The sequence below is a fragment of the Cyprinodon tularosa genome, unplaced genomic scaffold, assembly GCF_016077235.1.
Source record: "Cyprinodon tularosa strain WSP-4 unplaced genomic scaffold, ASM1607723v1 ctg1010, whole genome shotgun sequence".
NCBI classification, from domain to species: Eukaryota; Metazoa; Chordata; class Actinopteri; order Cyprinodontiformes; family Cyprinodontidae; genus Cyprinodon; species Cyprinodon tularosa.
The window spans coordinates 102957-127955 of record NW_024037795.1 but is presented as its reverse complement, the minus strand read 5'-3'; the positions used below and the strand labels follow the sequence as shown (position 1 = coordinate 127955).

At 48.2% G+C, this 24999-nt stretch overlaps 1 protein-coding gene across 1 annotated transcript in view; it reads right to left on the bottom strand.

Annotated features, from left to right (window-relative positions):
• Positions 1-22844, bottom strand: part of rgs9a (regulator of G protein signaling 9a) — a 60352-nt gene extending 37508 nt beyond the window's left edge. The window contains exons 1-3 of the mRNA XM_038277803.1: positions 22433-22844; positions 19166-19262; positions 360-410 (exon numbers count right to left, since the gene is read on the bottom strand). Coding sequence (XP_038133731.1) covers positions 360-410; positions 19166-19262; positions 22433-22501 — 217 coding nt within the window. The 5' untranslated portion in view covers positions 22502-22844. The remainder of the gene's footprint in view (positions 1-359; positions 411-19165; positions 19263-22432) is intronic.
• Positions 22845-24999: the final 2155 nt, after the last annotated feature.

Here is a 24999-nt window from a genome sequence, read left to right as displayed (position 1 = left end):
CGCAAAACATATTCAAGGTCAGCCAAGCTGTTAACTCGGGTATTTCTAAAATACTCCTTTGACCCCACCAACCATTTTTAAATATAAACTTATTTTCTTCATCCGTAATAAGATCCCCCCCCCCCCCCCCCCTTCCTGTATGCTACACAGTATCAGGAGCATAAAGCAGGTCTCAACAGGTCAAACTTGTCCTGGTTCCATTGGGCGTCACTGAGGTATCATCATAAGAGCATTTGTCTCAGTTTTCAGTCAATGTACCAATGCACACAGATACAAATATTAGACGTCTTTATTCTCCAATGATTTTTTTATTTTAGGATCGTAGAGGAAAAAAACAAATTTCCATTCACTGATACTACCTTCTGTGGTTGTCTTCATCTTGTTTCTAATCCAAGCGATTATGTTGCTGCCTGTTTGGGAACAGAAAATGAGCCTTTAAACACACGACAACATTTATTGAAGTTAAAGAAACCAATCAGTATGACGATGCTACGCTAATGAGCTGCTTATTGTGCAGCAAATATGCAACAGAGAACAAAAATGATTAATTTGTCGCTGACTAGAAACAACCCAGTGCTACAGCAGCACTGATGGTTATTTCTACCGAAACACACAGATGAAAACATTGTCCTGCAGTTTCCACACCTCTGGAATAAATGCACGCTTTGATTCATGCACAATATAACAAATGAAAATATTTTACTGTTTTTTAAATAGTTTTATCAAGTTCTATGTAGTTGGAAAAAAAGTATTAAATTTAATTCAATTCAGTTTATTTCTATAGCTCCAATTCACATCATGTCATCTCAGGTCACTTTCCAGTTCACCAGATGATCCAGTCAGATTGATTCAAAGTTTTCTATCTAAGGAAAACCAGCTGATTGCATCGACTCATTAGCTACGTTTACATGGACACAAATAATCGGATTGAAGGCCTGATCAAATCAAAAATGTTTCATGTAAACATGTCTGAAGATTCTAATCCGATTCGGTCCGATCGGAAATAAATTTAATTCCGAAAGAGAGAGGTGGTTTTTGCCGATCGCCATTCTGATTGGCGTCCATGTAAACACCCATTCGGATCTTAAGAGTAAAATAATCTTCACTGCGCATGTGTGCGACATCAGCGTGACGTTTTTCCGCCTTAAATGTATAAATAAATGTAAGGCAATAAATGTAAGGTGCGGATGGACATGCCATCCTGCTCTCTACCACTGAAGCGAAGGAGGGTTAGCATAAGGTACTGGTGAGTCCTTAACTTAACTAAAATGACCACCAAAAACAAAAGTATTGTTACAAAGATGCGACGAAGGTCCATGATGGAAAAAAACAACATCAACAAACACGACTGAAGAAAAAGAAGTGAGGGGCAGGCACAAAGAGTAGCTAAAGTTGAGGAATTGTGGACAGGTACTAGTTTGTTTACAAAAAGCCGGTTTCTTCTTCTACTGCTAAAGCGGAAGTACACAGTTCTGCGCATGCTTAAAAGATTTAATCTGATCCAACGCTTGGTACATGTATACACACGTCATGATCGGATCATTTCCTTTAGTGTCCATGTAAACGGAGAATTTGAATTTCCGATCAACCAAGGTTTGGATCGGATCGGGGAAATTTTGCGCATGTAAACGTAGCTAATGACTCTTCAGCAATCCCTCACACTAAGCATGCTTGTAGCGACAGTGGAGAGCATCATGTGGCCTTGCAGGTGAAACAGGCTGATTGAAAACTTTTATAGTGAGTAAATAGTATAAATTAATATATGAAATAAGAGAAATCTAAATTTTCGGACCACAGTCTATCAAATAAAAGTAATTTGCAGTTTTGTGAATGAAATTTGATGAAATTCAAAATTTTTACTTTATTTAATGAAACTACATTTGCCATGTATTGTGTCTGTTGTTTGCATTTAACATAAAAACACAGAGAAATAATATGTTCCTTAAAAATATATGAGAGGAAATTATTTTTTTTCTGGATGGTGAAAATAAGGCTTGGCCAGTTAATCATTTTGTCTTCCGGTCCACTTGGCCGGTGAGTCAAAAAGATGATTTTAGACCCTGCATGTGACTTTTACATGTGGAACAAATCGTCTTCTTTCTGTTCCACCTCATTTTGGAGTAATCCTCGCCGTTTTTGCATACCCAAATGGAAAAACAAATAACTGAGGAACTGTACAGTTATGGCCAAAAGTTTGAGAATGATTCAAATGTTAATATTTCCAAAGTCTACTGCTTCAGTTTTTATAACGTCAATTTGCATAAACTCCATAATGTTCTAAAGATTGATCAGCGTAACAGCAATTAATTGCAAAGTCAATATTTGCCTAGAAAATGAACTTTATCCCCAAAACACATTTCAGCGTCATTGCAGCCCTGCCTTAAAGGAGCAGCTAACATGGTTTCAGTGATTGGTCCATTAACACAGGTGTGGGTGGTGATGAGGACAGGGCTGCAGATCAATCTGTCAGGATTCAGTCAGAATGACGCCACTGGACACTTTAAAAAGAGGCTGCTGCTCGGCATCATTGGTTCTCTGCTGTGAACCATGGTTATCTCTAAAGAAACACCTGCAGCCATCATTGCACTGCACAAAGATGGCCGAACAGGAAAGAGAATGGCAGCTAGAGAGATTGCTCCTCAGTCAGCAATCTATGGCATCATCAAGAACTTCAAGGAGAGAGGTTCCATTGCTGCCAAAAAGGCTCCAGGGCGCCAAGAAAGACCAGCGAGCGCCAGGACCGTCTCTGAAAAGTGTTTCAGCTGCGGGATCGGGCTGCCAGCGGTGCAGAGCTTGCTCAGGAATGGCAGCAGGCAGGTGTGAGTGCATCTGCACTGTGAGGCGGAGACTCTTGGAGCAAGGCCTGGTCTGAAGGAGGGCAGCAAAGAAGCCACTTCTCTCCAGGAAAACCATCAGGGACAGACTGATATTCTGCTAAAGGTCCAGGGAGGGGACTGCTGAGGACTGGGGGAAAGTCATTTCCTCTCAGCAATCCCCTTTCCCATTGTTTGGGACATCTGGAAAACATCTGGTTGGGAGAAGACCAGGTGAGCGCTACCAGCAGTCTGGTCTCATGCCGACTGTAAAGCATCCTGAAACCATTCATGGTGGGGTTGCTTCTCAGCCAAGGGAGTCGGCTCTCTCCCAGTCTGACCTAAAAACAGCCATGAATAAAGAACGGAACCAGAATGTCCTCCCAGAGCAACTTCTCCCAACCGTCCCAGAGCAACTTCTCCCAACCGTCCCAGAGCAACTTCTCCCAACCGTCCCAGAGCAACTTCTCCCAACCGTCCCAGAGCAACTTCTCCCAACCGTCCCAGAGCAGGTTGGTGATGAACGATGCCTTTTCCAGCATGATGGAGCACCTCGCCATAAAGCAAAGGTGGTATCTAACTGGCTCAGGGAACAAAACATGGAGGTTTTGGGTCCATGGCCTGGAAACTCCCCTGATCTTAATCCCATTGAAAACTTGTGGTCAATCATCACTTTTTCTTCTGGCAAAATGCAAGCATTGATTGAGCAGAATGGACGCTATCAGTCAGGATTTGGTCCAGAAGGTGATTGAAAGCAGCCAGGGAGAAATGTCCTGAAGAAGAGGGGTCAACACTGCAAATACTGACTTGCTGCATTAACTCATTCTAATTGTCATTTAAAGCTTTTGTTACTCATAATAGCATTGCAATTATATTACTGTATGTGACGACAACATCTGACATACACACATGAAAACCAGAGGGCAGCAGATCATGAGAAACTAGAATATTTGTGTCATTCTCAAAACTTTTGGCCATGACTGTAAGCACTACTCACATGTGTGATACATCATTTAAAGGTGAACAACTTCTAGTTTGTGAATATATGAATGGAAATTGGGTGAGTAAAACATAGCCCAAGCTGTATCAGGTTTTTGGGAGGGGTTTGTACCCCTTGTAGTGGCTCCTGCTTTAGACAGTAGACTGACAGGAAACGGCGAATGAGAGAGGGAGAGATATCGAAGCCGGGTCGGCCGCATCGAGGGCTAATGCCTCCGTACATGGGTTGAGCACACTAACCACTGCGCCACCTGCACTTCAAACGTGAATTTTTTATTCCCGAAAATAATAGGTCTTTTTTGAACAGCAGTAATAAAGATATGCTGGAGAAAAGGCAGGTCTCATTATATTCCATTTGTTCTACATCATCATGTCAACCAGAGAAATCTCAGACCTCTGGCTCAGACGGTTCCAGACCTCTAGCTCAGACGGTTCCAGACCTCTGGCTCCAATGGTTCCAGACCTCTGGCTCTGACGGTTCCAGAGCTCTGGCTCCGAGGGTTCCAGACCTCTGGCTCAGACGGTTCCAGACCTCTGGCTCCCACGGTTCCAGAGCTCTGGCTCCAATGGTTCCAGACCTCTGGCTCCGACGGTTCCAGACCTCTGGCTCCCACAGTTCCAGAGCTCTGGCTCAGACGGTTCCAAACCTCTGGCTCCAATGGTTCCAGACCTCTGGCTCTGACGGTTCCAGAGCTCTGGCTCCGACGGTTCCAGACCTCTGGCTCAGACGGTTCCAGACCTCTGGCTCCCACGGTTCCAGAGCTCTGGCTCCAATGGTTCCAGACCTCTGGCTCCGACGGTTCCAGACCTCTGGCTCCCACAGTTCCAGAGCTCTGGCTCAGACGGTTCCAAACCTCTGGCTCCAATGGTTCCAGACCTCTGGCTCTGACGGTTCCAGAGCTCTGGCTCCGACGGTTCCAGACCTCTGGCTCCGACGGTTCCAGAGCTCTGGCTCCGACGGTTCAAGATCTCTGGCTCCACCGGTTCCAGACCTCTGGCTCCCACGGTTCCAGACCTCTGGCTCCGACGGTTCCAGACCTCTGGCTCCCACAGTTCCAGAGCTCTGGCTCAGACGGTTCCAAACCTCTGGCTCCAATGGTTCCAGAGCTCTGGCTCCGACGGTTCAAGATCTCTGGCTCCACCGGTTCCAGACCTCTGGCTCCCACGGTTCCAGAGCTCTGGCTCAGACGGTTCCAGACCTCTGGCTCCAATGGTTCCAGACCTCTGGCTCCGACGGTTCCATACCTCTGGCTCAGACGGTTCCAGAGCTCTGGCTCAGACGGTTCCAGACCTCTGGCTCAGACGGTTCCAGAAATCTGGCTCCAATGGTTCCAGACCTCTGGCTCTGACGGTTCCAGAGCTCTGGCTCCGACGGTTCCAGACCTCTGGCTCAGACGGTTCCAGACCTCTGGCTCCCACGGTTCCAGAGCTCTGGCTCCAATGGTTCCAGACCTCTGGCTCCGACGGTTCCAGACCTCTGGCTCCCACAGTTCCAGAGCTCTGGCTCAGACGGTTCCAGACCTCTGGCTCCCACGGTTCCAGACCTCTGGCTCTGACGGTTCCAGAGCTCTGGCTCCGACGGTTCCAGACCTCTGGCTCAGACGGTTCCAGACCTCTGGCTCCCACGGTTCCAGAGCTCTGGCTCCGACGGTCCCAGACCTCTGGCTCCCACAGTTCCAGAGCTCTGGCTCAGACGGTTCCAAACCTCTGGCTCCAATGGTTCCAGACCTCTGGCTCCGACGGTTCCAGAGCTCTGGCTCCGACGGTTCCAGACCTCTGGCTCCGACGGTTCCAGAGCTCTGGCTCCGACGGTTCAAGATCTCTGGCTCCACCGGTTCCAGACCTCTGGCTCCCACGGTTCCAGACCTCTGGCTCCGACGGTTCCAGACCTCTGGCTCCCACAGTTCCAGAGCTCTGGCTCAGACGGTTCCAAACCTCTGGCTCCAATGGTTCCAGAGCTCTGGCTCCGACGGTTCAAGATCTCTGGCTCCACCGGTTCCAGACCTCTGGCTCCCACGGTTCCAGACCTCTGGCTCAGACGGTTCCAGACCTCTGGCTCCAATGGTTCCAGACCTCTGGCTCCGACGGTTCCATACCTCTGGCTCAGACGGTTCCAGAGCTCTGGCTCAGACGGTTCCAGACCTCTGGCTCAGACGGTTCCAGACCTCTGGCTCCAATGGTTCCAGACCTCTGGCTCCGACGGTTCCATACCTCTGGCTCAGACGGTTCCAGAGCTCTGGCTCAGACGGTTCCAGACCTCTGGCTCCCACGGTTCCAGAGCTCTGGCTCAGACGGTTCCAGACCTCTGGCTCCCACGGTTCCAGAGCTCTGGCTCAGACGGTTCCAGACCTCTGGCTTCAATGGTTCCAGACCTCTGGCTCTGACGGTTCCAGACCTCTGGCTCCGATGGTTCCAGAGCTCTGGCTCCGACGGTTCCAGAGCTCTGGCTCCGACGGTTCCAGACCTCTGGCTCCGACGGTTCCAGAGCTCTGGCTCCAACGGTTCAAGATCTCTGGCTCCACCGGTTCCAGACCTCTGGCTCCCACGGTTCCAGAGCTCTGGCTCCGACGGTTCCAGAGCTCTGGCTCCGACGGTTCCAGACCTCTGGCTCCGACGGTTCCAGAGCTCTGGCTCCGACGGTTCCAGACCTCTGGCTCCGACGGTTCCAGAGCTCTGGCTCCGACGGTTCCAGAGCTCTGGCTCCAACGGTTCAAGATCTCTGGTTCCACCGGTTCCAGACCTCTGGCTCCCACGGTTCCAGAGCTCTGGCTCCAACGGTTCAAGATCTCTGGCTCCACCGGTTCCAGACCTCTGGCTCCCACGGTTCCAGAGCTCTGGCTCCAACGGTTGCTGTAATTAAACCTCTGCTTAAGAAACCGTCTCTTGACCCAGATGACTTGGTCAATTATAGACCTATATCCAATCTTCCTTTCTTATCCAAAATTCTTGAGAAAGTAGTTGCCAAACAAGTTTGCGATCACTTCCACCATAATGAACTTTTTGAAGAGTTTCAGTCTGGCTTTAGAGCTCATCATAGCACTGAAACAGCTCTGGTGAAAGTCACTAATGATATTCTCATGGCCTCAGATAATGGACTTGTATCTGTGCTCGTCCTGTTGGATCTTAGTGCTGCATTTGATACAGTTGACCATAATATTCTTTTAGAAAGACTTGAATATTTTGTTGGAATTAAAGGAACAGCACTAGACTGGTTTAAATCTTATCTATCTGATCGAATTCAGTTTGTTCATGTTAATGATAGATCTTCAACACGCTCAAAGGTTACCTGTGGAGTACCACAGGGATCAGTGCTAGGACCAATTCTCTTTACTTTATACATGCTCCCAATTGGTAGAATTATTAGACAGCATGGGATTAATTTCCACTGTTATGCTGATGATACCCAGCTATATCTGTCTATAAATCCAGATGAAGCTAACCCATTACATAGATTACAGGCATGTCTTGAAGACATAAAAACCTGGATGACTCTTAACTTTCTGCTTCTGAATGCAGACAAAACAGAAGTTATAGTCTTTGGACCAGAGTCTCTGAAAAAGAAACTGATTAGCCAGTCACTTCATTTGGATGGGATTAAACTGATTTCAGATAATAAAGTAAAAAATCTTGGTGTTGTTTTTGATCAGGACCTGTCATTTAGGTCCCATATCAAGGAGGTTTCTAGAATTTCCTTCTTTCATCTGAGGAACATTGCAAAAATTAGAAATATCCTGTCCAGGGGTGATGCTGAGAAACTAGTCCATGCATTTGTTACTTCAAGGCTGGACTATTGTAATTCTTTACTATCAGGAAGTCCACAAACTGTAGTTAAAAGCCTTCAGCTGATCCAAAATGCTGCAGCCAGAGTTCTGATGAAAATGAAAAAGAGAGATCATATCTCGCCTATCCTGGCTTCTCTTCATTGGCTTCCTGTTAAATCAAGAATATAATTTAAAATCCTCCTTCTCACATATAAAGCCTTAAATGGCCAAGCTCCATCTTATATCAGAGATCTGATTGTTCCTTATGTTCCTAACAGAGCACTTCGCTCTCAATCTGCAGGTTTACTAGTGGTTCCTAGAATTTCTAAAAGTAGAATGGGAGGCAGATCTTTTAGTTATCAGGCTCCTCTCCTGTGGAACCAACTACCAGTTTTAGTCCGTGAGGCAGACACCCTGTCTACTTTTAAGGCTAGGCTTAAAACTTTCCTTTTTGATAAAGCTTATAGTTAGAGTGGCTCAGGTTATCCTGAGCTATCTCTATAGTTATGCTGCTATAGGCTTAGACTTTTGGAGGACATAGGGACCCCCATTTCATCATTCTGCTTCATTCTCTCTCTATTCTCCTATTCTGCAGAATCTGTTAGTTCAATCTCTAACCTTCTGCTCTCTCTGCTTTTCCTCAGAGTAGCTTTGCCTCGTCTGTTCCTGTTTGGCTGTGACGTCATCCTGGAAAGAACATCAGCTGTGCTGCTTCTATCAACACCCTTGTTTATAGATGTTGGAGATCGGCCTGTTTTCCAGTGTGGTCCTGTTTCTCTGACCGTGACTGAGTGGATGTGCTTTCTTCGTCCTCTGGCATGGGAGCTGCCTTGGAGCTCGTCTGCCTGGCTGTGTGTTTCCTGGACGGGGCCGCCTTTTACAGCTGCTTTTTGTATCTCTGCTTCTGTCTCCTTGAACCCCAGTCGGCCTCGGCAGATGGCCGCTCACACTGAGCCTGGTTCTGCTGGAGGTTTCTTCCTGTTAAAAGGGAGTTTTTCCTCTCCACTGTCGCTACAAGCATGCTTAGTGTGGGGGATTGTATTTGAGTCAATGAGTCAATGCAATCAACTGGTTTTCCTTAGATAGAAAACTTTGTATCAATTTGATCTGGTTGAACTGTAAAGTGCCTTGAGATGACATGTGTTGTGAATTTGGCGCTATATAAATAAACTAAACTGAACTGAACTGAACGGTTCAAGATCTCTGGCTCCACCGGTTCCACAGCTCTGGCTCCCACGGTTCCAGACCTCTGGCTCAGACGGTTCCAGACCTCTGGCTCCCACGGTTCCAGAGCTCTGGCTCCGACGGTTCCAGACCTCTGGCTCCGACGGTTCCAGAGATCTGGCTCCGACGGTTCAAGATCTCTGGCTCCACCGGTTCCAGACCTCTGGCTCCCATGGTTCAAGATCTCTGGCTCCACCGGTTCCAGACCTCTGGCTCCCACGGTTCCAGACCTCTGGCTCAGACGGTTCCAGACCTCTGGCTCAGACGGTTCCAGAGCTCTGGCTCAGACGGTTCCAGACCTCTGGCTCAGACGGTTCCAGACCTCTGGCTCCCACGGTTCCAGAGCTCTGGCTCAGACGGTTCCAGACCTCTGGCTCCCACGGTTCCAGAGCTCTGGCTCAGACGGTTCCAGACCTCTGGCTCCCACGGTTCCAGACCTCTGGCTCAGACGGTTCCAGAGCTCTGGCTCCAATGGTTCCAGACCTCTGGCTCCGACGGTTCCAGAGCTCTAGCTCCAACGGTTCAAGATCTCTGGCTCCACCGGTTCCAGACATCTGGCTCCGACGGTTCCAGAGCTCTGGCTCCGACGGTTCCAGACCTCTGGCTCTGACGGTTCCAGAGCTCTGGCTCCGACGGTTCCAGAGCTCTGGCTCCAACGGTTCAAGATCTCTGGCTCCACCGGTTCCAGACCTCTGGCTCCCACGGTTCCAGAGCTCTGGCTCCAACGGTTCAAGATCTCTGGCTCCACCGGTTCCAGACCTCTGGCTCCCACGGTTCCAGAGCTCTGGCTCCAACGGTTCAAGATCTCTGGCTCCACCGGTTCCAGACCTCTGGCTCCTACGGTTCCAGAGCTCTGGCTCCAACGGTTCAAGATCTCTGGCTCCACCGGTTCCAGACCTCTGGCTCAGACGGTTCCAGACCTCTGGCTCAGACGGTTCCAGACCTCTGGCTCCCACGGTTCCAGACCTCTGGCTCCGACGGTTCCAGAACTCTGGCTCAGACGGTTCCAAACCTCTGGCTCAGACGGTTCCAGACCTCTGGCTCCCACGGTTCTAGACCTCTGGCTCCGACGGTTCCAGAGCTCTAGCTCCAACGGTTCAAGATCTCTGGCTCCACCGGTTCCAGACCTCTGGCTCCGACGGTTCCAGAGCTCTGGCTCCGACGGTTCCAGACCTCTGGCTCTGACGGTTCCAAACCTCTGGCTCAGACGGTTCCAGACCTCTGGCTCCCACGGTTCCAGACCTCTGGCTCCGACGGTTCCAGAGCTCTAGCTCCAACGGTTCAAGATCTCTGGCTCCACCGGTTCCAGACCTCTGGCTCCGACGGTTCCAGAGCTCTGGCTCCGACGGTTCCAGACCTCTGGCTCTGACGGTTCCAGAGCTCTGGCTCCGACGGTTCCAGAGCTCTGGCTCCAACGGTTCAAGATCTCTGGCTCCACCGATTCCAGACCTCTGGCTCCACCGGTTCCAGACCTCTGGCTCCCACGGTTCCAGACCTCTGGCTCCGACGGTTCCAGACCTCTGGCTCAGACGGTTCCAGACCTCTGGCTCAGACGGTTCCAGACCTCTGGCTCCCACGGTTCCAGACCTCTGGCTCCCACGGTTCCAGAGCTCTGGCTCAGACGGTTCCAAACCTCTGGCTCCAATGGTTCCAGACCTCTGGCTCCGACGGTTCCAGAGCTCTGGCTCCGACGGTTCCAGTTTCTGGCTCCGACGGTTCCAGAGCTCTGGCTCCGACGGTTCAAGATCTCTGGCTCCACCGGTTCCAGACCTCTGGCTCCCACGGTTCCAGACCTCTGGCTCAGACGGTTCCAGAGCTCTGGCTCCGACGGTTCCAGACCTCTGGCTCCGACGGTTCCAGAGCTCTGGCTCCGACGGTTCAAGATCTCTGGCTCCACCGGTTCCAGACCTCTGGCTCCGACGGTTCCAGAGCTCTGGCTCCGACGGTTCCAGAGCTCTGGCTCCAACGGTTCAAGATCTCTGGCTCCACCGGTTCCAGACCTCTGGCTCCCACGGTTCCAGTCTTCTGGCTCAGACGGTTCCAGACCTCTGGCTCCCACGGTTCCAGAGCTCTGGCTCAGACGGTTCCAGACCTCTGGCTCCACCGGTTCCAGACCTCTGGCTCCGACGGTTCCAGAGCTCTGGCTCCGACGGTTCCAGACCTTTGGCTCCGATGGTTCTAGAGCTCTGGCTCCGACGGTTCAAGATCTCTGGCTCCACCGGTTCCAGACCTCTGGCTCCCACGGTTCCAGAGCTCTGGCTCAGACGGTTCCAGACCTCTGGCTCCCACGGTTCCAGAGCTCTGGCTCCGACGGTTCCAGACCTCTGGCTCCAATGGTTCCAGACCTCTGGCTCCGACGGTTCCAGAGCTCTGGCTCCAACGGTTCAAGATCTCTGAATCCACCGGTTCCAGACCTCTGGCTCCCACGGTTCCAGACCTCTGGCTCAGACGGTTCCAGAGCTCTGGCTCCGACGGTTCCAGACCTCTGGCTCCGACGGTTCCAGAGCTCTGGCTCAGACGGTTCAAGATCTCTGGCTCCACCGGTTCCAGACCTCTGGCTCCCACGGTTCCAGAGCTCTGGCTCAGACGGTTCCAGACCTCTGGCTCCCACAGTTCCAGAGCTCTGGCTCCGACGGTTCCAGACCTCTGGCTCCAATGGTTCCAGACCTCTGGCTCCGACGGTCCCAGAGCTCTGGCTCCAACGGTTCAAGATCTCTGGCTCCACCGGTTCCAGACCTCTGGCTCCCACGGTTCCAGAGCTCTGGCTCCGACGGTTCCAGAGCTCTGGCTCCGACGGTTCCAGACCTCTGGCTCCGACGGTTCCAGAGCTCTGGCTCCGACGGTTCCAGAGCTCTGGCTCCAACGGTTCAAGATCTCTGGCTCCACCGGTTCCAGACCTCTGGCTCCCACGGTTCCAGAGCTCTGGCTCCCACGGTTCCAGAGCTCTGGCTCCAACGGTTCAAGATTTCTGGCTCCACCGGTTCAAGATCTCTGGCTCCACCGGTTCCAGAGCTCTGGCTCCCACGGTTCCAGAGCTCTGGCTCCAACGGTTCAAGATCTCTGGCTCCACCGGTTCCAGACCTCTGGCTCCCACGGTTCCAGAGCTCTGGCTCCAACGGTTCAAGATCTCTGGCTCCACCGGTTCCAGACCTCTGGCTCCCACGGTTCCAGAGCTCTGGCTCCAACGGTTCAAGATCTCTGGCTCCACCGGTTCCAGACCTCTGGCTCCCACGGTTCCAGAGCTCTGGCTCCAACGGTTCAAGATCTCTGGCTCCACCGGTTCCAGACCTCTGGCTCCCACGGTTCCAGAGCTCTGGCTCAGACGGTTCCAGACCTCTGGCTCCCAGGTTCCAGAGCTCTGGCTCCGACAGTTCCAGACCTCTGGCTCCAATGGTTCCAGAGCTCTGGCTCCGACGGTTCCAGAGCTCTGGCTCCAACGGTTCAAGATCTCTGGCTCCACCGGTTCCAGACCTCTGGCTCCCACGGTTCCAGAGCTCTGTCTCCAACGGTTCAAGATCTCTGGCTCCACCGGTTCCAGACCTCTGGCTCCCACGGTTCCAGACCTCTGGCTCAGACGGTTCCAGACCTCTGGCTCCCACGGTTCCAGAGCTCTGGCTCAGACGGTTCCAGACCTCTGGCTCCAATGGTTCCAGACCTCTGGCTCCGACGGTTCCAGACCTCTGGCTCAGACGGTTCCAGAGCTCTGGCTCCGACGGTTCCAGACCTCTGGCTCCGACGGTTCCAGACCTCTGGCTCCGACGGTTCCAGAGCTCTGGCTCCAACGGTTCAAGATCTCTGGCTCCACCGGTTCCAGACCTCTGGCTCCCACGGTTCCAGAGCTCTGGCTCCGACGGTTCCAGAGCTCTGGCTCCGACGGTTCCAGACCTCTGGCTCCGACGGTTCCAGACCTCTGGCTCCGACGGTTCCAGAGCTCTGGCTCCGACGGTTCCAGAGCTCTGGCTCCAACGGTTCAAGATCTCTGGCTCCACCGGTTCCAGACCTCTGGCTCCCACGGTTCCAGAGCTCTGGCTCCAACGGTTCAAGATCTCTGGCTCCACCGGTTCCAGACCTCTGGCTCCCACGGTTCCAGAGCTCTGGCTCCAACGGTTCAAGATCTCTGGCTCCACCCGTTCCAGACGTCTGGCTCCCACGGCTCCAGACCTCTGGCTCAGACAGTTCCAGACCTCTGGCTCCCACGGTTCCAGACCTCTGGCTCAGACGGTTCCAGACCTCTGGCTCCAATGGTTCCAGACCTCTGGCTCCCACGGTTCCAGACCTCTGGCTCCAACGGTTCAAGATCTCTGGCTCCACCGGTTCGAGACCTCTGGCTCCCATGGTTCCAGACCTCTGGCTCAGATATTTAGGTGTCTTTTCATGTATTGCTTTTTTCTTTCAGTTTTCGAATATACACTATTTAGGCAAATACAAAAATATTCAAAGGAACCTCCCACCCGAAAAAGACAAAATAATTCAGTTCAGTTTATTTCTATAGCTCCAATTCACATCATGTCATCTCAGGTCACTTTCCAGTTCACCAGATCATCCAGTCAGATTGATTCAAAGTTTGCTGTCTAAGGAAAACCAGCTGATTGCATCGACTCATTGACTCTTCAGCAATCCCTCACACTAAGCATGCTTGTAGCGACAGTGGAGAGGAAAAACTCCCTTTGAACAGGAAGAAACCTCCAGCAGAACCAGGCTCAGTGTGAGCGGCGAAAATATTAACTACACAGAAGTTATTCTGTTTGCGCATGTCCAGGGCGGTTATGCTTCCGGGACTGATCGTGTAGGGACACCCAGGTCTGCTAATGCTAATGTTTAGCATTTTTGCTAATGCTAAGTTAATAAAGCAAAAATGCTAAGTTGATAATACTAATACTAATGCTAAATTAGCAATAATGACTAAGCATTGGCATTATTGCTAATTAGTATGAGCAATTGACTTTAAATTCATGTTTTATCATTTTTAGGAGAAGGAAAATCAAACAGAGTTCATTCTGAACTGGTGAAGATTCTCAGTCATCCAGGTCATAGTCATTCCAAAAAACAATCCACTGGACTTTGTTTCCAAGTCTGGAGATGTTTCACTTCCCATCCAGGAAGCTTTTTCCATTCAAAAGTTTAGAACATTCTTCTGAGGACCAGAATGTTCACATTTTGGACAAAGAAGACAGGGGGGGGGGACTCAGATTCCAGCTTTCAAAAACCTTCAAAGCAGCGATAGAGTTGATTCCTTCCCGCTATCATTGCAGCCCCAACGCCTTTATAGGAGAACAGAAGACCTCCATGTTCAGCCAGGCCAACTATTCCCAACGACCCCCCTTTCAGAGACATAGACAGGTATGGGGCATTGCAGGCTAACAAAGAAGCCAAACGACCCCCATTCCAAAGGGGGGGACCCGTTCATCCGTTTCTATTTGCATGTTTTCTAAACTAAAACCAGGCTTTGTTGGGCTGCTGGATAAAACCTGGAACTAAACGCTATTTCTGACATTTTGAATCGAAAAATCTTCCTGGATGGAAGAGAAACATCTTCAAACTGGGAAAAAAAGTTTCCTAATCTTACCTAATCTTAAAGCAGAATGTCTAAGAGCCGTCCTGAATGCAGGTGCATGTGCACCCAGGCGTGACTTCAACTTAAGCACAGTTCACATCTCATCCACTTAGGAGCCTCTTTATTTAGCCCCTGTTAGCAGCTTTAGCCTCTGTTAGCAGCTTTAGCCTCTGTTAGCAGCTTAGCGGCTGAGGCAGCCTGTCAGTGGCAGTCTATTCTTTTTGTTAACGCTGAAGAATAAATCAGGATTATTTTCTACAATCTTCTATACAAACACGGCCTCGTAAAGTCATCCAGAGACGGTGAAACCCGTTTCTTTCAAAGGTCACGTAGTGAGTCAAATAAAGTCCACCTGTTTGAAACCTAAGAGTCAATCTGTCAGCGTTAACACACCTGTTCTGAAACACCAGTGATGCTGCCTTCATGCGCTAAAGATGGTCATTTGTAAAGTGTAAATGACCAGCGTTGTGTTGTGGTAGAGAAGAGAAACATGTTGGATCCAAAGATTATCCTGACCTGCTACCTGGCAAAGACAGTTAAACTTCCTGGTTCATCTGCTACAGGAAGAAGACGATGCATCAAAAGCACTGACTGATCGCTAATTGGCATCTGATAAAAATCAAACCATAACAGTTATTTTAAAAATGAGACAAGTTCAAATCATGATACATATACACACATATATATATATATATATATATATATATATATATATATATATATATATATATATATATATATATATATATATATATATATATATATATATATATATATATATATATATATATATATATATCTACTTTAAAGCTATAGAGGACGATCTTTTAATTCCGGGTGGATCATCCATATAAGTGGTCCTCCTAACTGTCAATCATTCTGGTGAAATGTTTACGTAAGGCCATCCAACACTGCAAAAATTTTAATCTAAATAAGTAATTTTTTCATAAAATACGTGCATTTGGCCGTGAAATGAGGGAATTTACATTTAAAATGATAAAAATCCAATTGTATTGTCTTATTTCAAGTGCATAATATCTAATTTTCTTATTTTAAGAATAAAAAAAACTCATTGCATTGGCAGATCATCTTATTTACCTGCTCAGATTAAGAGTAAATACAGTTAATTTAAAACATTTTTACTCATTTTTAGATAGTTTTTGTAGCGTACGTGCTCATACAATTAGCTATCTTTCTCTGCGTACTTTCAGGCATAGATCTGTGGTGAGCTACGGTTTCAGACAGTCATTGAAGCTGAAATTGAAAATGGCCGAGGGTCGTAAGAAAGGTAGTGATTGTTAAGTGCATGAGAAAAAAAGAAAGGTCTCAAAAGAGGCAGATATATCCCAGAATGCTTTGCCCGGAGAGCTCTCCTCCTTTGCTGTCACAGCGGCCCGCCATCGCCATAGGCTGTCGCTACCTGACAGCAGCGACTAATAACAAAGATGGCAACTGAATCTTCTGCTGGGCCGGGTCAAAGCAGCACCTCCTGCTGCTCCTCGCTCTACTGACTCAGCTCCATGAAGGAGGAGTGGCCACCTCGCAGTCCAAGCCGGGTTAGCTGGCAGCAGTGGAGGAGGACTTCAAAAAAAAACTTTAAAATCAATCCACTGGACTTTGTTTGCAAGTTTGAAGACGTTTCTCTTCCATCCAGGAATATTTTTCAATTCAAAATGTCAGAAATAGCGTTGAGTTCCAGGTTTTATAAAGTGGACAAAAACAAACCCTGGTTTTTGTTTGGAGGAGGAGTCACGTGACCAACAGAGCAAAAAGCAGTGATCATCTGTCTGATTGGTCAAGCACGATCCGTACCATCAGCTTATTTGCACAACCAGATATACATCCAGGTTTCTATAAATAATGTAATTATGGTACTAAAATTACTTTTTTTTATCATTGAATGCTAAAGAATGTTAATACATATCTTTAAAAATGTTTATTTGTTTAAAATATAATTTCTTGATGCTTTTTCAATTTTCTTTGTTAAACTGCTTCTGTGACATCATCATGGGACATGCTCAGAGCAGTCCGGCTAAATATGATTAAATCATGTTTATCTGCATTTTGGTTGTTTCTTTCTTTAGATTATGCACTTTATACCATAATGTTAACAGGAAAGGAAAACATAAAACTAAAAAAAAGACTAGATAATGTTTAAATCCAAAGCTGAAAGTTAGCTCCTGGAAGTAGCGTAGGATCCCATTTCTGGAACAGATCAGACAGAGAAGACTGATAAAATAAATATTTTCCCATGAAATACATTTCTAACCTTTAACACAGTATAGTTTCTTTTTTCTTTTTTTTTTTTGTCCTTCCGCTGTCACAAGTACAGAGCAACAAAATTCCCTCTCTCCCTTTAACCCCTCCCCTTGGGGAGCAGTGGGCTGCCATTGTGCGGCGCTCAGGGAGCAGTGTGGGGTTAAGGGTCTTGCTCAGGGACCCAGAGTGGCAGGCTGTGGGAGTGCCCTAACCACTAGGCCGCCGCTCACCTTATAGTTTAATACGTTTACTATTGCTGGGGAGTGAAAAATGTACTTTAGGTATATTTTACAAAATAAACTCGAGGGCAACCTGGATGTATATCTGGTTGCGCTGATGAGCTGATGGTAGCCTACGGATCGTGCTTCCGGGACGGAGCGGCTAGTGATATTTATCACCCGGAATCGTTTCGCTGCTCTCCGCCATGATGAAAATCAAAGTTTACCTCATCTCAGCAGCTTGGGTATCAGAATGTTCTCCGCTTTCCAGTGGAAGTTCATGTCAGCTTTTGGTATTTACCGTAATAATGAACCACATGAAGGCACCATAAGCTACAGGCAACATAATCTATTAAACAATCAATTAAACAATTCATAGACAAGGCTAATGACACATAAAAGTTGTGGGGTTATGATAAAATATCTATTTTTTTTTCTGTTCCCATTGCTGGGCCATAAACCATGATATTAATTCTAGACATTAATTCTAGACATTGGCGACTAATGACCATCCTGATATTAACTGTGATCATTGATTGAGGAAGATGCAGTCGGCTCTGTATCCCCTCTCATCGAGTCACTACCACAAGGACATGTGATCCTGCCCCCCAGGATGCATTAAGGCAAAACAATCAGCTCAAAGGAACTCTCTCTGATGCTCCACTGAGGATCACATCGGTTTAGACGTCATCATGGAAGGCCACTTGTAGAGGACCAGGATCTGCAGACTGTTCAAAGGTCTGGTGACTAAGTTGTTGGGGCTGAGATTGGGGCCGGTGTGTTGTCAAATATCCCCCAAACAAAAAATACTCACAGGTCCAAAGGGGGACATTCAAAGGGCCCCCAAATGGTAAAGCCTTCTTCTTTGAGTTGGGTTAGGGTGTATAAAATGAATTAAAGTTGGTGAAAGGTCAGGCAAACAGAGGCTTTATGTGTGTGTGTGTGTGTGTGTGGGTGTGTGTGTGTGGGTGTGTATTGCCATGCATTTGTTTCAATTGTTTATGGACTTGTAGGTACCTGTGGAGACCAACAACTCGTCCCAATGAGGAGAAGTTCTCTTCTTGGGTTGGAGGTAATTTGAGGACCAATGTGTGGATTGAGTTCAGGTTAGGTATGTTTTGCTAATGTCACCCAGGAGAGAAATATCAGCTGTGCTGCTGCCATCAACACCTTTGTTTCTAGATGTTGGAGCTTGGCCTGTTTTCCAGTGTAGTCCTGTTTCTCTGACTGTGACTAACTGGATGTGCTCTCTTCATCCTCTGACATGGGAGCTGGCTTGGAGCTCGTCTGCCTGGCTGTGTGTTTCCTGGACGGGGCCGCCTGTGGAGCTGGTTGACAGTTGCCTTTTGTATCTATGCTTCTTTTTCTATGTCTGCTTCTGTCTCCTTGAACCCCAGTGGGCCTCAGCAGATGGCTGCTCACACTGAGCCTGGTTCTGCTGGAGGTTTCTTCCTGTTCAAAGGGAGTTTTTCCTCTCCACTGTCGCTACAAGCATACTTAGTGTGAGGGATTGCTGAAGAGTCAATGAGTCGATGCAATCAGCTGGTTTTCCTTAGATAGAAAACTTTGAATCAATCTGACTGGATGATCTGCTGAACTGGAAAGTGACCTGAGATGACATGATGTGGATTCCCAGCCTCGTGAGACCATCCTGATCTCGCGAGCTTTCAAGGTTTCACTCGCTAATCAGTCTGGAGACTCTCCGTTAGAGAAAATTTGGAGCCGTTCACCAAACGAACGTCCAATCAGCGTTGGCTTTGAGGCGGGTTGAGGTGTGACGCAACGAGAAGCGCGACAGTTCAGTCTAAAGAACATGGCGGCTTCAGCCGATGAAACTAGCGTTAGCGTGGCTATCGAGCAAGTTTTATGGGAATTACAGAGTATTTCTTCACTGAAAGAAGAGCAAAACACTGCTCTGGAGGCTTTTCTCAGAGGAAAAGATGTTTTTGCTCTTCTCCCAACTGGTTTCGCCAAGAGTAGCCTGGCTTGTGGTTGTGTTTTCGTCATCGCTCTGTTATTACGTGATATGCTTCGTTGATCTGATTGGTTTATTTGGCCCGTCTATCACCAACATAGGCCAATCAGCTAACCAGTATTTTCGCCCCTTCCCAAAATTACTTCAACGGAAGGTTTCCAGATGGATATGCGGAGCAAATCCATCTGGCGGAGTCAGGTTAGTGAATTGGCGCTATAGAAATAAACTTAATTAAATTGAAAATATTTATGGTCTTGATTAAACCATAGAAGAAGAATGCAATATGAACGGAAGTCAATAAAAGTCCTCACAAGGATAGTGTGATACAATGTGTGTATGAGGGGTATGCACCCCAGTCTCACCGGTGATGGCATGTGGGATTGTGTTCACATTCAGTTTCTGCTCTGACCCTTTGACCCCGGTCTTTGGGTCCTGCATCTCCACCACAATGGCATCGAGCTGTAAGACAGAAACATTTCCAAACATGTAAACTGACTGATAAATGCATCCACAGCCAAACGCCATGAACATTAAGGTGATGCCTCACGAGGATGGTGAACCCAGTTACTAAATAAGCACGTTGGAGGTTGATATTTCTACATATTCCACACCTTAGAGATCCTTCCTTCATTCGACCATCAGCATGTCCCTTCAGGGATCAACTGGTGTTTTGATCTGAACTGAGTTAATATTAATTAATACATTAATAAAGTGAATGTAATTGGTCGATTATCAAGGGGGCGGGATTGTTGTGGCGGAAGGTTCACAAGCAGTTTGGTTGAGACCGGTTTGATGGAAGCATCTTGCTAACCAGTTAGCAACTTAGTGCTAGCAGGTTCCCAATGGGAAATTCCATTGGGACCAAGTAGCACTAAATTGGTGACTTAGAAACGACGCTGTCAAGGAACGCTATGGACAGCGGAAACATGCAAGAGGAGGAGAGTTTAGTGTCGGAGGTCGTGGATGAGTCTCCTCCGTCATCCATTTGTTATTTAGAGCAGGAAAGCGGGGACAAAGATGTTGTGGAAGAGGACGCCAGGGCGGCAGAAGCTTGGTTTGGTGTAGAAGGCTTCCAGCCGTACATGTTTGAGCCCTTGCCTCGCAACGCTGCCAGTATTGTTAGCTCTACGCCTGCCGAAGACACAGACGTCCATCCCCGTGAACACTGGGACGCAACTCAATGGGAAAGGAAAGGATTCTGATTTCAACCGTTGCGTATATTAGCTGCGACACATGAATCAAGATGCTATGACCGAAAAAATGTGATTGACAGATGGCCGTTGATATATGATTGGCTGAATTTAGGTGTTCAGGCTGACGTAGAACTAACTGGCCTGCAGAAGATAATGAAAAAACACAGATTTTAAGCCATTTTTTTTTATATAATTTTTCTTTTCTGACAATATGGTCTGATAAATATTTATATACATATTTAAGCCAGAATGATTTGATATTTAAATATGGCTTCCCTGGGCGTGCAGGTGGAACAGTGGTTAGTGCGCATGACATGATGATGTAGAACAAATGGAATACAATGAGACCTGCCTTTTCTCAATCATGTCTTTATTACTGCCGTTCTAAAAAGACCTATCATTTTCGAGAGTAAAAAGGTCATGTTTAACGTGCAGGTAGAGCAGTGGTTAGAGCGCACAACCCATGTATGGAGGGTTTGAATCTGGCCTGTGGTCCTTTGCCGCATGTCTCTTCCCCTCTCTCAGCCCCCTTTTTCCTGTCAGCCTACTGTCAGAAAAACGAGCCACTAGTGCAGTAAAAACTAAACAAACCTCATCTATACGGCTACCCTTCCTGACAGTAATAGTAATCAATAGCAGTGGTAGAAATAACGGCAGCAGTAATGTCTCTAGTAAGTCTGATGATGCCACTAAACACCATGAACCATCATGTCTCCTTATTTAAGCCGGCCGTACATTGTACAATTTTTTTGCCCTTTTCAGGCCGATTCTCCAGTCGTGCGAGAATTTTTCAATCGGGCTGACTTTCAGCCTGATGGTGCGTGGTGTAGAGACCAGGGGGGGTAACGACAGGCGATCAGCCTCTAACGACCACCCCCCCCATCAGGAATCATAAGGTCAGGAGAAAATCAAACATGTTTGAAATTCAGTCGGCCGTCGTAAGGTGGTCGTGGACAAATCGCTCAGTGGGCAAACAAGGATTCTTCTTCTTCCTCTCAGAGGAAAACACAGAAGCATGGCGGGGGGGCAATGACAGACCGTAGTAGCCATGTTTGCTCAGCCATGTCTTTGTCCAAATACGGTTTGGTCGTACAGTCTGAGCTGTATCTGCGTGCAACCATTGGAAAAATCGTACAGTGTACGCCCGGCTTTACAAACTGGAGCAGAAAACAAAGACCACAGTTTTCTGTCAGAATCCTCGTTCGTCCCGCCATCACTCATTAACAAGACACCAAGATAGTTCAACTCTTGGGGCAAAAACCAACAATCCAATGGAAGCAGTCAGTCCAGCTCTGGTGAAGCGCCACGTCGTTAGACTTGGACTCTCAATCCAGCTGTTTCAGACTTATCTCTATTCAGAGTATCGTGTCATGAAGAGACCAACAGAACCAAATCGAACCAAAACAAATCATTAAAAAAAAGGATAACTGATATCCTGAGGTTAACTAAGTAGACCTAATCCTCCTCGATACCTATGAGATCAGTAAACAACAGGAAAGGTGCCCTATCAGGGTATTAAAAGACAAAGCTCTTGGTTTAGGTGTTTCAGGGCTGGTTAGTCCTCTGTATCACTCAGATACTTTATACTCCCTATAAAACCTGAAGGTCTCCTACCTCAAACTAGCAAAATCGTCATTGATGATCTGCGGATCTCTGGCTCCCTAAGCCCAAAACTACATGAGATCCACTGAAGCCGCTTGCTTGAATGGGTCGACAGGATCCAGGAGGATCCAGGAAGACATAAGACCATCCAGAATAATTCAGGAGGATTGAGGATGATTCAAGATGACCCAGGAGGACATAGGAGGATCCAGTAAGATTCAGGAGGAGCCAGGAGGATCTGGCAGGATTCAGAAGGACTTAGAACAATGCAGGTCTGCATGGATGGACTGCAACACAGCTTTCTCCCCATGGCTGAGAAAGAAACTGCTGTAGGAACAAACACTACTACCTCCCGTTCCAAAATATGGACCACTGCAAAGGTTTAACACAAACCTTCCATCAATCATCCAGGAGGATCCAGGTCTATAGAGATACTGCCATACATAACTTTGCTGAGTAATATTATTCTGAATAAATCCCCCCCCCCCTTGGTCATGAACTCTGACTGCAGAGCAGCTAATTGGCTTTAAAGTGGAATTAAAGATTATCTTTGGAAACCTGCTGCTGTTCTCCTGGCTAAGCTGAAAGCCTTAAGGAAACACATGCATCAGGTTTCCCCACAAAACTAACCAGAACCAGCTGATTTCCAGTGGGAATGGCTTCCTGCTGATAAACTGCTGGTTGGGAAGGTAGAAACCAACAGAAGGACTAACCTGTAGACAACAAGCCTAAATTACTAAATGACACATATTACAACCAGAGTTTAAAGGTATTTACAGCATATGAACACAATCAATAGCTCAGATGACCAAAAGCAGCAGGACTTTGACCCACCTTTTTGAGGCAGTGCGTACGCGGCCTGAAATGCTGCCCCCTGTTCGGACGCGCCGTTCTGATTGTCATACCTGCTCCCTGATCAAAACCACATCAGACTGAGTCAAATTAAATATCGGAGCGACACGTCCAAGCTTTAATGGTTGCAGAGAGACGAGTGAGTGCATGCAGAGGAACGAATGCGCTCCTGCTGAGCAGATTACAGGAAGTTAATCCACCAATCAGCAGTCAGATAAACCCCCAGTGATTCCAGTAAAAAGCCAGGCTGGGAGGATACTAGGCTGTTGGCAGTAGCTTCAGCTTTAATGAACTCTAGATGAGGCTGTTTTTCCGTCTTTACTTCAGCTTCCTAAGGTGGGAAAATATTAGACTAAATAGTTGGTTCCCCTCATTTGGTGAAAGAAAACCTACAATTAAATTCTATTCAGTTTATTTCTATAGCTCCAATTCACATCATGTCATCTCAGGTCACTTTCCAGTTCACCAGATCATCCAGTCAGATTGATTCAAAGTTTTCTATCTAAGGAAAACCAGCTGATTGCATCGACTCATTGACTCTTCAGCAATCCCTCACACTAAGCATGCTTGTAGCGACAGTGGAGAGGAAAAACTCCCTTTGAACAGGAAGAAACCTCCAGCAGAACCAGGCTCAGTGGAGTCTGGCCTATTTTCCAGTGTAGTCCCGTTTCTCTGACATTTTGTTGGGATCCTCAGGCTTGCCCACCAGAGGGCGCCGAGGATCCTCTTCTGCTCTCTTTTTGTCTCTTTGTCTTAGGGCTGGAGTCACTCTCAGGTTCTGGAGTTTACCCTCTGCCTCCAGCAGAGTGCGCCGTGGGTCCTCCTGAGCTGAGCCTCTCACACACCTGTGGCTGATCTACTAATCAGGAGGACCACAGTATTTAAGCTACCTCCAGACCTGGATTCCACGCCGCAGTGTTGATCTTAGTTGGTTAGCTTCCTTAACCTTCCGCTATAGACTGAGTCTTGGTTATTCCTAGGTTGAGACCAGATTCTAATCTCTCCTTATCTGTGCCTCACAGGAATCCTGTCTCCTCGTGAAGCTCTGGACGAGCTTAACCTCCTGTCTCCTCGTGAAGCTCTGGACGAGCTTAACCTCCTGTCTCCTCGTGAAGCTCTGGACGAGCTTAACCTCCTGTCTCCTCGTGAAGCTCTGGACGAGCTTAACCTCCTGTCTCCTCGTGAAGCTCTGGATGAGCTTAACCTCCTGTCTCCTCGTGAAGCTCTGGATGAGCTTAACCTCCTGTCTCCTCGTGAAGCTCTGGACGAGCTTAACCTCCTGTCTCCTCGTGAAGCTCTGGACGAGCTTAACCTCCTGTCTCCTCGTGAAGCTCTGGACGAGCTTAACCTCCTGTCTCTTCGTGAATCTCTGGATGAGCTTAACCTCCTGTCTCCTCGTGAAGCTCTGGACGAGCTTAACCTCCTGTCTCCTCGTGAAGCTCTGGATGAGCTTAACCTCCTGTCTCCTCGTGAAGCTCTGGATGAGCTTAACCTCCTGTCTCCTCGTGAAGCTCTGGATGAGCTTAACCTCCTGTCTCCTCGTGAAGCTCTGGATGAGCTTAACCTCCTGTCTCCTCGTGAAGCTCTGGATGAGCTTAACCTCCTGTCTCCTCGTGAAGCTCTGAACGAGCTTAACCTCCTGTCTCTTCGTGAATCTCTGGATGAGCTTAACCTCCTGTCTCCTCGTGAAGCTCTGGACGAGCTTAACCTCCTGTCTCCTCGTGAAGCTCTGGACGAGCTTAACCTCCTGTCTCCTCGTGAAGCTCTGGACGAGCTTAACCTCCTGTCTCCTCGTGAAGCTCTGGACGAGCTTAACCTCCTGTCTCCTCGTGAAGCTCTGGACGAGCTTAACCTCCTGTCTCCTCGTGAAGCTCTGGACGAGCTTAACCTCCTGTCTCCTCGTGAAGCTCTGGACGAGCTTAACCTCCTGTCTCCTCGTGAAGCTCTGGACGAGCTTAACCTCCTGTCTCCTCGTGAAGCTCTGGACGAGCTTAACCTCCTGTCTCCTCGTGAAGCTCTGGACGAGCTTAACCTCCTGTCTCCTCGTGAAGCTCTGGATGAGCTTAACCTCCTGTCTCCTCGTGAAGCTCTGGATGAGCTTAACCTCCTGTCTCCTCGTGAAGCTCTGGATGAGCTTAACCTCCTGTCTCCTCGTGAAGCTCTGGATGAGCTTAACCTCCTGTCTCCTCGTGAAGCTCTGGATGAGCTTAACCTCTTGTCTCCTTGTGAATCTCAGGAAGAGCACCCTCACTGGAACCCAGTCTCTGGTCTGCAGCTCTGGAGGAGCTGCATCTCAGGAAACCAGTCTCAAGCCTGAAGCTCTTGGAAAGCCTAGCCAGCTAATCTGCCCTGGTGAGCCAAGCCGAAGATTTCTACTTGGATGCAACCTGACGACTTCTCCGTGGAGTTTCCCTAGAGGTTCCCATGAAGATCTTCCCCTGTTGTTCCCTGCCACGAGCTGGAAGCTCAAATCCTGCCTTCTCCCTTTCCCTGCACAAACCCCAGTGAACCAGTCCCCTGCCTGTATTGTTTTCATTATAATCCATGTG